This window comes from Gossypium arboreum, chromosome 7 (assembly GCF_025698485.1).
Source record: "Gossypium arboreum isolate Shixiya-1 chromosome 7, ASM2569848v2, whole genome shotgun sequence".
NCBI classification, from domain to species: domain Eukaryota; kingdom Viridiplantae; phylum Streptophyta; class Magnoliopsida; order Malvales; family Malvaceae; genus Gossypium; species Gossypium arboreum.
This window is the reverse complement of record NC_069076.1, coordinates 95,825,298-95,841,354: the sequence shown is the minus strand read 5'-3', so window position 1 is coordinate 95,841,354 and position 16,057 is coordinate 95,825,298. Positions and strand designations below refer to the sequence as shown.

Below are 16,057 nucleotides of genomic sequence, written 5' to 3'. Positions count from 1 at the left end.
TGTTGTTGTCGTCTTTTTTGTTTGCTTGCAGGTACAGTGTTTGCTGGCTCGTACGGAGGTAGAAAAGGGTACATGGCAACGTGGTCGTGGCTGTGGGCGCACAGAGGTCGTACGTGGGGGCGTTGGCTACGGTGCAAGGGAACCCTAAGGTTCCTGCGAGAGTTTTGATTTTGGGCCATTTGGGCCAGGTTTATTTTGGGCCTGTTTGGATTTAGTTGTTTTGGGCCTGGTGTAATGGACATTTGGACTGTTAATTTGGGTTTGATTTTATTGTTTTGTTTTTTTATTTATTTGGTTTTAGGCCCGAGCCAAAATTTGGCCTTACAGCTGCACCTCTTTGCTGATTGTTGTGCAACGAGAATAGAGCAAAGACTTCAAAGATGACTAATTTTGCCCAGTCTTGCCAAATCTTTGACTTCTTTGGTGCTCCTTTTCTTCAAGTAGTCCCACTGCAAGTTCAGGAATATGTGACTTATAGCTTCTATTTACTCCAGTATAGTTTCAAGGAGAAGAGATTTATAGTTTCGATCTACTCCGCTGGGACTAAAGGAGATAAGAATTGGTAATTTCATCCTACTCCATTGCAACTTCAGGGAGATATGGTTTGTGTAGTTTTATCCTGCTCTACTGCAACTTTAGAGAGATAAAGATTGTGGCTTCGATCTGCTCCAATGTAATTTAAGGGAGAAGAGATTTATAGCTTTGATCTACTCCGTTGGAACTTCAAGAAGGTAAAAATTAGTAATTTCAACCTGCTCCACTGCAACTTCAGGGAGATCAGGCTGGTGGCTTCAATTTGTAGTTTCGATCTACTCTGCTGGAACTTCAATGAGGTAAGAATTGGTAGTTTCAACCTGCTCCATCGCAACTTCAGGGAGATAAGGCTAGTGGCTTCAATCTGCTTTACTGCAACTTCAGGAAGATAAGATTCGCCATAATTTGTAGCTTCAATCTATTCCACTGCAACTCTAGGGAAACAAGATTGGGTTTCTTCAATCTGGTCCGCTGCAAATTTAGGGGGATAAGGCTGGTGGCTTCAATCTGCTCCACTGCAACTTCAGGAAGATAAGGTCCGCCATAATTCGTAGCTTCAATTTGTTCCACTGCAACTCCAGGGAAATAAGATTCGTTTTCTTTAGTCTGCTCCGGTGCAACTTCAGGAAGATAAGACTGGTGGCTTCAATCTGCTCCATTGCAACTTCAGGAAGATAGGATCCGCCATAATTTGTTAGGGGTGAGCAAAACTTGATTCGCTCGAAAAAATCGAAAAAAATTCAAATTTTGAGTTAAACGAATAGAGTTATTCGAGTCAACTCGAATTTTTTTCGAATTTCGCGTTCAAATCGAGTTAAGTTTTCAAATTCGAATAATTCGAATATCAAACTATAATATTTTACATTTTACCCCAAACTTCCAAATATTTTTACTTTTCCCTCAAAACTTTTACTCCTTCCCACTTTCTCCCAAAACTTTTACTCCCCTTCCATCCTAACCCCCCAATCTACCCAAAATCCATTTTCCACCAAAATTTTACTATCCCATTTACTTTTTCTCAAAATTTTACTCCCCAAAACCCTCAAAACTTTTTATTTTCCCCCAAAATTTTTACTCCCTCCCACTTTCCCCCTAAAATTTTTACTTCCTTTCCATCCTACCTCCCATCTACCTAAACCCATCCCCCCCAAAATTTTTTAATATTTTCCCTCCAAAATTTTACTCCCCCTATTTATTTACTTTCCCTCAAACTTTTAATCCCTAAAACTTTTATTTTCCCCTAAACTTTTACTTCTCACCCTTTACTCTCAAATAAAAATCAAAATTATCCAAAAAATATCACTAAACATAAATAGTAATAATTTTATTTATATCTACTATTTATATTATTAAATTAAATTTCACATTTTATATTATTTATATTATTGCATTGTTTAGTCATATTGAATATTTATATTAAATTGAATTATTAATTATGCCATTAAATATTCATGTTAAAATTTTATATTGGTATCAATTTCACATTTTATCTTTAAAATAACTTTTATTAAAAATCACATTTTTACATTTTCTATATTTTTAATTCCAAAATATATAATGACAAGAATTTGAAGATAATTGAAACAACTAAGCAAGAAAAGAAGCTAACCCAGTATATAAAAGTTTAATAAATAAATTATGAGGTGATGAAAGTTAATAAAAAATTTGATTAAGGTGGACAAATTTTATTACGATGGGTAACAGTGGTTATAAGGACCCAAAATTATTTTTTAAAATTTAACTCGAACAAATATATTCAATTTGATTCGATTCGGATTCCATCTCACTCGACTCGATTCGAGAAAATTTCTAATCAAATTAGGATGATAAAATATGATTCGTCAATTCGATTAACTCAAAATTTTTTCATTCGATTCGATTCAATCGAACACTTACCCATATAATTCGTAGCTTCAATTTCTAATGCTTAGGTTGTTATTGCTCGTTGTTCATCAGGGTTTTATCACTGACATATTACGCTGCCTTCTTGCTTAGCTAGTATCTTTGACAGAAAACCCATAAAAACAATCACATTTACTCAGCTGGTTTGCTCCACTGCAACTTTAGGAAGATAAAATTTGGTTTCTTCTATCCATCCCACTGCAACTTAGGGGTATGGGATTTGTATCATCTTCAATCCATCCCACTGCAACTCAGGGGTATAGGATTTGTATCTTCTTCAATCCATCCCTTTACAACTCAGGGGTACATGATTTGTATATTCTTCAATCCATTGATCTGGGTAACATGACCAGATGTGTATGCAGGAATGTAGAATGTCATTTTTTTCTAGAATGATATCATTTTAATAATTAGGTTGCTTGTTATTCGTCAAGGTTGTATCACCGACGTGATATCTTATCTCCTCGTTCAGTTGATATCTTTGACAGAAAATCTGAAGAGATAGTCACAATTTAGACTCCTATTTCTCAAACATTTCCAACCTTTAGGTTTGGTGAGTTCTAAATAATAGTCCTCTTTCAAGTTCTTGTACTATTTAAAAGCCTTCAGAGTAATATGCATAACTTCTTTTGTAAAAGTTTTATTAGTCTATTAATCATTATTTCAATGCAAAATGCTTGAAAATATCATAACAATGAACAAGAAGAAATTTGATTGGGAGCATAGCTTGAAATAAATTAATCAAATACAGTAAATGCAATAAGAAGGAAATTAACTCGAAATGAATAAGCTAATCAAAAATAGCAAATGTAATAATAAGGAAAATGATTGGGAGCGTAGCTCAAAACGGATACAGTAGTCAAGGATAAAAAATTCAATATGGGTAAGATGAAAACTAGGTTCCCCATATATCGCAACCTGAGCTTTTCTGTATGAACTTTTTGAGGACCATTTTGAGCTCGACATGTGTTTAGGAGATCTAGAGTACTTTGTCGATGCCCCAATATATAGCATACCTCCTCATTGTTAATTTAGGCATAGCAAAACTACCGCATGCCCCACTTTTGATCAAAATTTGAATTGCCCTTTACGAGTTTTCAATTCAAAACCCCTTTGGTCTCAAAACGCCTTTTACGGTTTTTCGCCTTGGCCTCTCTTTTTTTATTTTTCTTTTCTTTTTTTATATTTTTTTGTTGTTTTTTTTTTTTTTCTTTTGAAGATACTAAATATGACTAAATCTGAATTCACCAGATTGGGCAGGTCCTTACCATCCATTTTGGTCAATATCAATGCTCTTCTAGAACAGGTCTTCTTTACTCCATAAAGTGCTTCCCAGTTTGGCATCCACTTTTCTCTGAAGTTCTTTTGTATAGAAAGGATCTTCTTCAACGCTAGGTCCCCCTCGTGGGATTCTTTAGGATGAACCTTTCTATCGTAAGCTTGCATAATTCATTTTTGATACGTTTGACCATGACGGGTAACTTCCAGCCTCTTTTTTTCATTGGATTCATTTTGTTTCATCTGATTCTTTACTTAATCGAAGCTTGAAGAGAAGGAATCTCGACTTCAATGGGCAAAATCGCTTCCAATTCATAAACTAATGAGAAAGGTATTGCCCCGGTTAAGGTCTTGGCCGATGTTCGATAAGCACAGAGGGTAAATGATGACTTCTTATGCCAATATTTACAAGTCTCGATCATTTTTCCCATGAACTTTTTTTTCAGCTGCCTCTGTTGCACCATTTATATTGGGGTGATATGGCATCTGTTCTTGAACAGATTGCAAACTTTCGATATCGTACTATTGTACATTGTTAGATATAATCCTTTTTGGCATTCATTGTCGGCACATGATTTCGTTTCTTTTTTTTTTTGAATTTGATGACTGTCGACTTTGTAACATTGGCATATGAAGCGATTTTCACCATTTAGCAAAGTAATTAACGACCACAAAGATGACAGTGTCTGACGATATCGGCCCAATAACATCCATGCTCCACATCGAGAAAGTTATAAAGAAATGAAAGAGGCGCATGAATCTTGTCTCCACAAATTTGGCATTTACAACATAACTGATGCGATCCCTTTTCATGGTGGACCAGCAGTATTCGAACCTCGTGATTTGCCTGGCCATTGTAAAACCATTAGCATGTATTCTTCAGACGCCCTTATGGATCTCTTCTAAGATCTTCTTAGCCTTAACAACATCCATATGTCTTAGTAGCCCAGGCATATCTTGATACGATCGTGCAAAAACATCTTTGAATTCTTGCAATAACTCAATGACGTCTCGCTTTGTCACTGTGGTGATATAGGCTCCGATCTTCACCTCTTTCTCTTCTCCTAAGCTCGCGATGTCCATTGACCCTTTGTAAAGAAGGATTTGTTTCTCATCTTATTCTACCATCCTTAACAGATTAGGAGATAGGCTACAATCTCTATCATCTTCAAAGTCCTGAGATCCCTCTAGACACATATCTTGCTCAAAAGGAGATTCTGGGTCAGTAGCAGTGTCGCTTATATCGTTGATATCTAGAGACCTGTTGTAGGACGAAGGAATATTCCAAAGAATGAATAATTATTTGTATGGTATGATCATGAATGAATAATAAAATAATATTTGAAAGAAAGTCCAAAGAACAAAAGAATCTAAGAATAATTATTTATACAGAATAAAAGAATATTTGCTCGAAATGATAGCAAAGATGCATTTTATTGAAATAAAGATTTTGGACATAAGTCTATTTTAGAAAAAGGATTCTTATTGCTTTTAGGCTTAAAGCAACAAGCATGTTTTGCATATTACTCTAAATTGGCTCTAAAAAATACAGGGATCTCTTCCACAGTCCCATTGTTCAAAATACCCCCAAGTACGTAAGGGCAGACGCTTGGAAAATTCTATTCCTTAATTCTCTCTTCAGATACGTTGTTAATGTCTAGATTCCCTAACATTCCTACCGGACCTTCGATATCTTCATAAAATTTGATTTATTTATTGTCCATCATGTCTTGCACCAGGGCCCCGAACTCGATGCATTCTTGGATTTCATGCCCCTATTCATTGTGGAACTCCCACTACATTGAGCGCAGATAGGTCGTCAAACTTCACAATCCCTATTTTAATAAATCTTTCAATTAGTTTTTTTAACGCGGTGCAATTTTCAATTGAACGTTCAATGAATCCAGCATGATATTCGCACTGAGCATTCACGTCGTACCATTTGGGAAAAGGAGTTGTATCGGTTCTAGGTAGAAAGGGGACATCATATGTACATCAAATAGGTTCTGATACAGCTCCCTATACGTCATAGGTATAGGTGTGAACTGTATCCTTTCGATATTCGTCTTTGTATTGGCTTCTTGTTTTGGGGCGCCCTGGTGGTTGACAGTTACCGTCTTCAGTTGGTCTACAATGAGTGACTTGGAATGACATTTTCTGTACATACTCGTGTTGTTCACCTCATTCTTTCTTTTCCTTGGGGCTGACTTCTTGGTACTATCCTCTGCCTCTATTTTACCGCTCATTACCGTGTTCACGATCATTTCGCCAGTTATCACTATATCTAAGAAGCTTTTAGTGGCGCTCTCCAACATATGAGTGATGAATGGAGCCTTTAAGGTATTGATGAATAGATGTGGCCAGACTTGTATAGCAACCTCCCTCCACCTTTGGGCATATTGCCTAAAGCTCTCGTTTGTTTTTTTCTCCGTATTTTGCAAGGTGATCCTATCAGGGGCCATGTCTGTCACGTGACTCTACTTCTTCATGAAAGCCTACGCAAGATCTTTCCATGAATTAATTTGGGTACGACTCAATTGGTTGTACTATTTGGATGCTGCCCCAACCAGACTTTCTTGGAAACAGTGAATCAATTATTGGTCATTATTGACATAGCCTGCCATTTATCTGCAGAGCATGGTAATATGAGCCTCAGGGCAGCTATTCCCGTTATACTTCTCGAACTCAGGAGTCTTGAACTTAGGGGGAAGCACCAGGTCCGGAACCAAGCTCAAATCTTTAGCATCTATCTCAAAGTGATAGTCAGCACTTTCTATAGCTTTGAACTTCTCCTATAACCACTTGCATCAGTCTTCAAATTGTTTCGGGAGCTCCACTCTCGCTCTTTTGGCTTCTACCATGTCATCCAGATCAAGGACTACGGGATTAGTTGGGTTAAAGCCCAAGCCTACTTGATAGTTAATTGGCATTGAAGTACCGACCTGAAATTGCTGGGGCCTGATTGTTATGGATGGCCTTTGCGTGTACTCTTTGGGTTGTGCCTGAGCGTTTGTCGGGGTAAAATCAAGGGGTAAAGAGGATCTTCATTGTCATCCCTAGAATTGACTATAGTGCTTTTTTATTTTTCTTGCCCCCTAGTCAACAACTGGATCAATTGGTTCATCATATTCCTTTGGGACTCCAGCACCTGGTCCCTCATATCCTGTTGAATCTTTGCCAACTGTTCTTGCATCTTTGTGTGCATCTGCTATTGTATTTCCTTCTGCATTTGTTCCAACCTTTCCAGTCATTTATCCATCACTTTAGTTTTTTTTTTAGGTTCTCTAATTATGCGTACTTGGTAGGTTTTTGTCAGTTTTCAGATTAATTGAATTAATTTTTTAACTAATTACGGCACTTTTGTGACATTCAATGCATATGATGAAATGCAATACAGATGCATGAATTCAAAAAGAGACGTTGATTCTGATTCAATTCTGTTAGAACAACTTTTTCTAGATAACAAATCTCTTTACATAAAGCGGAAACATATACGGCCTTGCTCTTATGCTTCAGGCGAAGATATCGATCCCTTTCTTTATATCCGGATGTTAAGATCAGATCTTGCGAAACTTCCCAATAAATGCCTCTACTAGTACCTTTTTACTTGATTCGAGTCGACCCATTGCTCACTCATCCCCGTGAGGCTTGTTAGCTTTTTTAAGAAAGTTGACGGCTCCTGAATAATCTTTTTCGGCTTGAATCCTCGAAGCATAGTCGTATATTCCTCCACGGATTATCAGCCTTCTCTCGTTGTGTTTACTCGAACCATATTCGGACGGCTGTATTATATTTCACTTTATCAAGAAATCCATTTTCCATGACAAGCTCTCTATTTAGCAACTAAACGTGAACCAACACCTCTTTTCTATGATAATGCAACGCAATGTAATCATAAACAAAACAAAACAAAATATGTTAGTACAGAATAAATAACAAATAGAACACCTATTCGAGTAACCATTAGGGTTTAGAGTGGCTCTACCTAGGGTGGGCTCTTAAGGCTCGCTATAAATGGTTTGGTTTTAAATAAAAGGGTACCTGAACCAGCTAATTCCTCGATCCTTACCCATTATAGGTTCATACGGACCGAGTTTAGTTCAGGGGAATACATTTCCCTATGGCTACACGGAGATGAAAATCTTACGAATACCTAAGTATGGATGTATCCCGAAAGCGATCCACTATCCTACACGAAGGTGAAAACCTCACAAATGAGTAGTTTCTCACTCCCACTTAAAAGGGTAAGATCTATTGATCATGTGATGCAATATGCAAATACATTCCAAGACTCGAACTGATAAAACAAATATCACAAAAAAAGACGAATGAAATGCAATGAGAGGATCATAATTTTAAACCGAATTTTTAATTTTTGACAAAAAGACAAAAAATAATCAATTTGTAGCTTGACTCTCTTATTTGAGTCCCCAGCGGAGTCGCCAAGCTATCGAAACCATTTTTTCCTTTTAAAAACGGTTGACTTTTAAAGAAAAAAATTAAAAATGGGAGTCGCCACTAATCTTTTTTTTATGAGGTGTGATCGGATCACCTTGTGATTGATCGTTTTAATAAAACATTTTGATTTAGTAAAACAATAATTTTGGTTTACGAAATTCGAAAAAATGGGTTCGGGAGTCGGTTACGTACGAGAAATGATTAACGCCCTCATAATGCCCAAAATTGGTATCTAATTGATTAACTAATGTCTTAACGTCGAAAGTTGAAAACTTTAAAGGAATTTCAAATACGATCCTTCCCTTTTTATGCTGACTTAAAAAGATGCTTTGATAAATTAAAATGAAAATTAAAGACCCACTCGAATCTAGATAACAAAATGCCACATCCCGTGAGTTAGGACACGACATTTGAACCCTCGAAAATAAGCTTGCCTTTTAATAATTTTATTTTGAAAGTTGTAATTTGATCTTTAAAAGGATATTTGGTTGTTTAGACCTATCAAGGAGAATCAAAACCCTGTAAGCTAGGGCACTACTTTCTCGAGTCTCTAAACATAGAATATTGCCTTTATTTTATTTAAAACTCATGTATTAAAAAAATAAAAAGATGTTCCGTTATTTAAGTTTAATGAGAAAGTCGAAACCCCGTAAGTTAGGGCACGTTTTCTTGAATTCCCAAAATACGAAATATCGCTTATTTTCAAATTTTCATTTATGAATTTTAAAAGATAATAAAATGTTTAAAAAAACATATGCATATTCATATGATTACATTGAAAAATGGTTAAAATGCGGAAAGAGTCATACTTGGCGGAAAATGATAATGCAACATGCATTTGTAGTGACAAGGATTATAATGTGCATGATAAAGAAATGATAAATAAACATGAAAGTATTGAGAGGGACATAAATAAATAACAACGAAAAATCTCGAATGAAATGATAATAATACACCAACTTTGTGCAAATGAGCAATTATAAATAGAAATATGTTTTTAGGACATGCGCATAATAGCAAGCAAACAAAGGAACAAGAAAACATATATAAATGAATAAATAAATCAGATATACATAATATTGGATTGAAGTATCTTAAGAGTAAAAAAATATAAATAAATCAACAAGATGAAATTTAAATATTAAAATATGGATATAAAACAAACTTTGATAAAAAAAAAGGGCAAATTAATGAATAAATGATACAATGAATTAAACAAAAGGTTATATTAAAATCAGTACAAATTTTAAGGGTGTAAATTATAAATAAATAAAAACAATGGACCAAGCAGTAATGCGTGAAAACTAGGGGGTCATCGGGAAAATATCCCCTGTTCCCGAAACGACATCGTTTTCAGATGTCAGTTTCCTCTAATGGTCCTAAAACCAAGTTGAGAACAAAATCAAATTGAAGGGAACAATTAAAAAAATGAATAAAATAGAACCAGATTAAAATAAGAATCGGTGAAAATGCGGAGGGATCATATGCATAAATATCCCTTTTTTTAAAGGAAACATACAGATCCTCAGGTACTGGGTCGGGTCGAGCACGGGTCAGGTAAAACGGTGCATTTTGGGCGTCTGATGCTTGCCCCAAAACGACACCATACCAGAGGACTTTAAGAGTGAATTCTTTTTTAGAAAAAAAATCATTCTATCTCTCATTTTTTACAAAAAATGAAGGAAACTCTCTCATTCCTTCTCCTATTTCCTGCCAAGGGGTCCGATGGCCCTCCGTCGTGGCCCCGCCATAGACGGCGGTCGGAGGGCATAAAATCGACCCTTTTTGGCCTCTTTTCGATTCTCTTTTCCCTTTTTCCACAAAAAATAAAATCTCTTTTGATTTAGAAATAGAAAAGGAAATGTTCCGAAAATACAACAACCCCCATTTTTCTTGCCTTTCGAACCTGTATCAGAGCTCTTATGGGCTTTTGGGTGTTTGGATATTGACGACGTTCGACAGAGGGGAAGGCCAATCGACGGGTAAGATTTCTAATACTTATTTATTTATTAAAAAAGATAAAAAAAAGGTTCATTTTTTCTTTGAATCTGTTTTCAATTGCTATTGATTGCGTAAAAAAAATACAAGATTCATGTGCGACTTTTATAGCCGAGCAATTACAATTTCTATTTTTTCCTTTTTCTCTACTGTTATTGTTGCTGTCGTCTTTTTTGTTTGCTTGCAGGTACGGGGTTTGCTAGCTCGTACGGAGGTACGGAGAGGGTACGTGGCGAGGTGGTCATGGCTGTGGGCGCACGGAGGTCGTACGTGGGGGCGTTGGTTGCGGTGCAAGGAAACTCTAAGGTTCTTGAGAGAGTTTTGATTTTGGGTTATTTGGGCCAAGTTTAATTTTATTATTTTGTTTTTTATTTATTTGGTTTTGGGCTCAGGCTAAAATTAGGCTTTATAGATGACTAAAATAATTTTTTTTTGTAAACTTAGGACAAGAAAAAATCACTATACCAAAATTATAATGATATTGAGTTATGTAGATCACATTTTTGTTAGAAAAAAATAATTGTTTTTGTTAATTTTTTCAAATACTTTAGCTTATTGAAAATATTTTGTCAAAAGACTTCTTTAGTCTCTTTTAATTTTAAAATTGAGCAAATTAGTCTCTTTAAAAAACATCAGAGTGATTTAATCATTACCAACTTTGAAAACGAGCAACTAATAACAATTAATCATTATGATAATGTCTTTTGTTAATTGTATATTTTGATTGGTATAGCAATTTTGTTTACATGTTCTGTTAATTTGGTATTGATTCTAAAAAATCAATAAATTTAGCATCAACATTTACACAAAGGTTGCAGGTTGAATTTGTTAACTTGAGACAGTATTGACAAAATATCTAAATTTTGAGAGCTAATTTTGTTATTATACCAATTAAAATTACATAAAATTGACAGAAAAATTAAAAATAAATTATCATTGATTGTTCACTTTCGTAATTGATGAAGATTAAATTACTCTATTTTTCTTAAAAGGAACTAATTTGCTCAATATCAAAATTTTGAAAGTTACTTTAGAGGCTTTTTTACTAAAATATTTCAATTCAGTAATTTGCTGGGTATGTACAAATAGAAGAAAACTGTTGGGCCAAGCATTGACTCGCTAAGCCCAAACAATAGTAACACTAATACATGGCAGAGCAGCAAGAGAAGAGAAGAGAAGAAAAGCCGCAGGAACCAATAATCCCTCCATTTCCCAGCAGAAAATTCCAGCGATGGGTTACATGCAGGAAGCTCGTGAGAATCATGTCAAGAAGAAAGTTGAGGAAGGTAATAAATTACCCTCTGAAAGGGAGAATGAAAAAGAAAAACTTAAACCCATTTCTCATCTAACCCTTGCTTTTGTTTATGTTGAAATTTTTTTCATGAAAAAGGAGGGGAGGTTTGGTCATAATTTTGAGGTGGATTAATTTGGGTATTTTTTTTTCAGCTTTGAGGAGCAAGATGAAGCAAAAAGCACTAAAAGAATGCGATGAGTACACTTCGAAATATGCGCAGTGTGCCGCTGGGAAGACTCTTTCTATCGTATGGCAATGTCGTAAACAAGCTAAAGAATTGAATGATTGTCTTCATCAATTGTAAGTTTGTTTTCTCTCTCTTCCCCCAAGTTTATACTTTATACACACGCATAAATTTTACATAGAGGAAACCTTTGCATAATATATCTATGAAGTTATTTTCTTCATTTTTCATCCTTGTCTCTAGAGTTAACAACGTCCTTTTCTTTTTCTTCGTACTGCGTTTTGTCCCTTGAGCAAGTTTGGTTTAGCAATGTGTCTTTGACGTGCATGTTTGATTGAGAAATGTGGCCGTTGATTGCACGTCTATGTTAACCATCGTTTAGGAATGTGGCTTAAAATGTAGTTTAGGGTTATGAAAACAATAGATTCTGAAATGTAGTATTTTAGGATGCAATAATTTTAAAATCCTTGTATGCATATATATATTTGAAATATATATATCCTCTCTACCGACTGAGTTGGTTGATTGTTGTTAACTCCTTTCCCCAAGGAAAGCGTTATTAAGTTGTGCCAAGTGAAAGCCTTACTGATGAGAAGTGAAACTTGCCTTAAAATTTAAGGTTATGCACTTGCTTCCATTTGATAAGCCTGGTGACATAAATGTTTATCAGTTGGTTATTTTAACTACTAGGATATTATTGCTGATGAATATGATAGGCTTGTTGATATCCGATATTAGTATATAACAACATATAGGTAGTTTGAAGTGTAAAGTTCAAGTTTGGCTTAAGTTAGACTGTTCATATTTGTGTGATCTCAAGAGATTTTGCATCTTGATTCATTAATCAAGCTATTAACGAAGTGAAAAGAATAGAATGGCTTTAATCTCTTATACGATGGTATAATTATGAATAATGTTAGAGTTAGGCATTCAACTACAAATAAAATGGCTTATTCCCATTTTAGAAAAAAATTGTATCCTGTTTACTTCATTCCTTAAAATCTGCATATTTCATATAGGACTTCTCGAGATAACTTTCTTAATATTTTTCCATACATTCCTTATTACGACCGAATTACACTTATTTAAAGTCATAAAACCTAAGAACTTTTTGTAGTTAGCCTTTGCCTACTTTGCATTTGACACATTTATAGCAATATATCTTTGGCAACCTAGCTTGGGCAATAGTTAGGTTACAGTAATACATTGACCCATTATTGTAGCATGGATTTCATTATATTCTTATAATATTGGGAGCTTTATTTTCAGAAAGAAAAACTGCATAAAAATGGGTTAGAGATGGAACCTGGAAATAAGTTAGCCACCTATAATGAAAAATATGTTCATCGATCTTCTGCACAACAAGTAGCAGATATTGACTTTGAAGGTTTGAAACCATAGCTTAAATTTGACTTTCAAGGACAGCGAGATTTAGAATTTAAACTTTATAATGCACAAATATCTTGCCCTATAGAAACAAATTGGTTTATGGACATTTTATTGTTTAAGTTATTTACAGGTCTAGATTGCTTATACTTTCCTTAATTTATAAATTTATATGAATAGAACTTCAAGGTAATTATAAATAATGAAAGGACCCCATACTATTCTAGTGGGCAATTGTAATAATCTAATTGGATGGTTTATTCTGATACCCCAGATCACATTAGATATAAGCGTGAACGATAATGCCCATATAAGAGATTAAGTCCCACCAGACCAGCCACCTGAGTTTAAACTTTTTTGGTCTGTGGGTTTCTGCCCTAAAGGCTGTTTGACTACTGATGCTTGGGCCCTGGGCATTGAGTATCCATGCCAATTGTTACTCTTTGCCTACTATGTCTTAAGTGTCTTGTGTAACTTTGTAGTCATTGTCAATATATGGCCCCTAAGTCTAAGATGCTGCTTGGGGGTGAAATGAGAAATGAAAAGAATAGTCTGCTTCCTCAAATCAGTATAGTTGAAAGCAGTTAGGTTTCACATTTGCCATCGTTGTATGGATTCTGGAAAGTCATGCAGTTAATTTAGAATGATGGTTACTTTGTGTTTTTCCAGTTTCCCTTTTCTTTCTTACTTCAAGAACTTGTTGAGAAATTTGAATCAAGGAAACTGCATACAATTATATATTTTTATAATATCCATGACGTCTGGTGGTTAATTTGAAGATTAACAGACACATGATGCAAATAATGGGAAAGGCTTTGATTTACTGTAATTTGAAAGAACTCAGTTTCTCTTTTTTTTTGGCAGCACCAATGATGCTGTCTTGGAAGAAATGAAGAAAGAATACATGCTTCAGGAAAATCACAGAGGATCTGCAAGAGTCTAAGATCATTCCCATTTCCTGCGCTGGCCACAGAGTCTTGCATACAAGTATTCAACGTACAACTTATTCGTTTTAATCCATATGCTTGCCTTGGAACTTCCATCTTTTGCAGTGTTATAGGGCAAATATCTATATGCATATTTATATATATGATGGTCCTATCTCCGATAGTTGCAAATACTTTGTGCATTGATTAAATCATGGATCTATCTGGAACTGCAGTTTGAGATTTTGGGATATCTAAACCAAATGTTGTTTTTTAGAGTAGAGTAGATTAACTTATGCAAGTCTTCTTTTCTGTGTTGTTTTCTTTTTTATTTCATTCCATGCATTGTATATAACTCCTCAAAGTCCATTGTTGTCCATCCAAATCCAATGGAACAGAAATTCGGAATGTTACCAACCAATCGTACTATACTGAAGATTTCTCATTCATTTATTTTTATAGAAATTAAGTAGATTTTGTTTTCATAAAAACTAAATTGTACACACTTTGTTATGGGTCTACTTTAATATTGTGTGATAATTTGATAATAAATGGATAATGTAATTCAGAAATAACTAAAATAATGAGTGAAATTTTGAAAGAAATTATAAAAAAATGAAAGCTATTATTGAAGTGATGGACTAAATTTTAGTCAAAGTTACGATTTAATTTATAGGTTTAAACATGGAAGGGTCCTAATGTTCCAAATTTTGAATCTTCAAATATCTCTTCAATGACGTTCATAATAGGGAGTTATGTCGACAATTGTTCTTTTGTAATTATTCTTCGAAATGTGTTTCTTGCACGGATTGCACTTCTTATCTTTGGTGTTTGTTCTTTAAACGAAAGGTGCAATACGGTAGATTCCCTTTATGTATGTATATTGAGTATTGTCACCATGAAAATATAGAGGATCATGAAGGGATGCGGCCTCTCTTAAAAAACGTATACCGCATTTTCAGGCTAAATTGATTTTTTTGAAAATTTAAAGAAATAAATCGTATTTTGAAAAAGTGTGAAAACCTACCTGTTTGACAAAATATATTTTTTTCATATATGGCTAATTTTGCCTCCTTTTCATGTGATTCATTATCATCTCATCTTTGTTCCCTATTTCATGAATATTCTCACTTTATCAGTCACTAAACTTTAAAATATACAATTCAATCATTAAAATTTTAAAATTGTTTTATTTGGTCATATCATTTTTTTATAGGTATAATAATAAATTTAATCTTTTAACTTTTATATTTTTTATCAATTGACTCTAATTTTATATAAAATGATAAAATATTTTAAAATTATTTTTAAATAAATAAGAAAATTCTGAAAATATATAAACTTATAAATATATAATAAATACATAAAATAGATAAAAGAATTTAAAATTATAAATGCATAACGGAAATCGTTAAAATGAAAATAAAAAACAAAGTCTCATATTCTGTCAGGTATTAGGGGCTCTGTCTTTGCCTTTTTAAACTCCATGCCCATCTTTTCCCAATACCAGTCCTTCACTCTTTTAAATTTCCACTTTTAGGCGTTTTATTTCATTCACTCGACTATTCTATTTCATTTTGCTTGGATCAGTGTTAAGGAGAAGTTTCTTTCGAGTGTTGTTATTTATTTCGAAAGGTGCTCTAATCTCACCGAAAGCCCCCAAAACTTGTAGCGATCCAGCTCGGAAGGTGTAAAACAGTCGACAAAGGCACCAGCAACGTGTTAGAAAAGAAATTTAATTGTTGAAGTATTTGATGGAAGAATTGTTTGGTTTATTCGTATGCTTTATCGTCACGAATATATATAGTCGCGCTTACAAAATAAAATATTCAAAAGATAACAAATTAAATCCAAAACTATTTACAAATTTCCAGCAACAACCCAACTAGAAATAATGAAATATTACTCTAGTAAAATTAGGAGACTTATTCAAATGTATATAATACAATGGACCGGGTAACAAGTGTGATTGAGTTTCGGTCTGAATTAAATATAATACAATGGACCGGGTAACAAGTGTGACTGGGTTTCGGTCTGAATTAAAATTTTGAGATGCAAATCAAGGTAAGAAGAAATTGGAAAGTAAGCAAATTGATT

At 34.3% G+C, this 16,057-nt stretch overlaps 1 protein-coding gene across 1 annotated transcript; it reads left to right on the top strand.

The window, feature by feature from the left end:
- The first annotated feature begins 11,299 nt into the window (after positions 1-11,299).
- Positions 11,300-14,224, top strand: LOC108458397 (uncharacterized). Its single transcript, XM_017757776.2, has 3 exons — positions 11,300-11,456; positions 11,617-11,764; positions 13,899-14,224. The coding sequence occupies exons 1-3, from the start codon at positions 11,402-11,404 to the stop codon at positions 13,975-13,977; spliced, it is 282 nt and encodes a 93-aa protein (XP_017613265.1). The 5' UTR covers positions 11,300-11,401; the 3' UTR covers positions 13,978-14,224.
- Positions 14,225-16,057: the final 1,833 nt, after the last annotated feature.

What these genes read in the sequence shown, in the direction of transcription:
- LOC108458397 (XM_017757776.2), top strand. Translation starts at nt 11,402, where the DNA reads ATGGGTTACATGCAGGAAGCTCGTGAGAATCATGTCAAGAAGAAAGTT. An exon ending in CAAGAAGAAAGTTGAGGAAG is followed by an intron (nt 11,457 to 11,616) that starts GTAATAAATTAC and finishes TTTTTTTTTCAG; the next exon opens with CTTTGAGGAGCAAGATGAAG. An exon ending in AATGATTGTCTTCATCAATT is followed by an intron (nt 11,765 to 13,898) that starts GTAAGTTTGTTT and finishes TTTTTTTGGCAG; the next exon opens with CACCAATGATGCTGTCTTGG.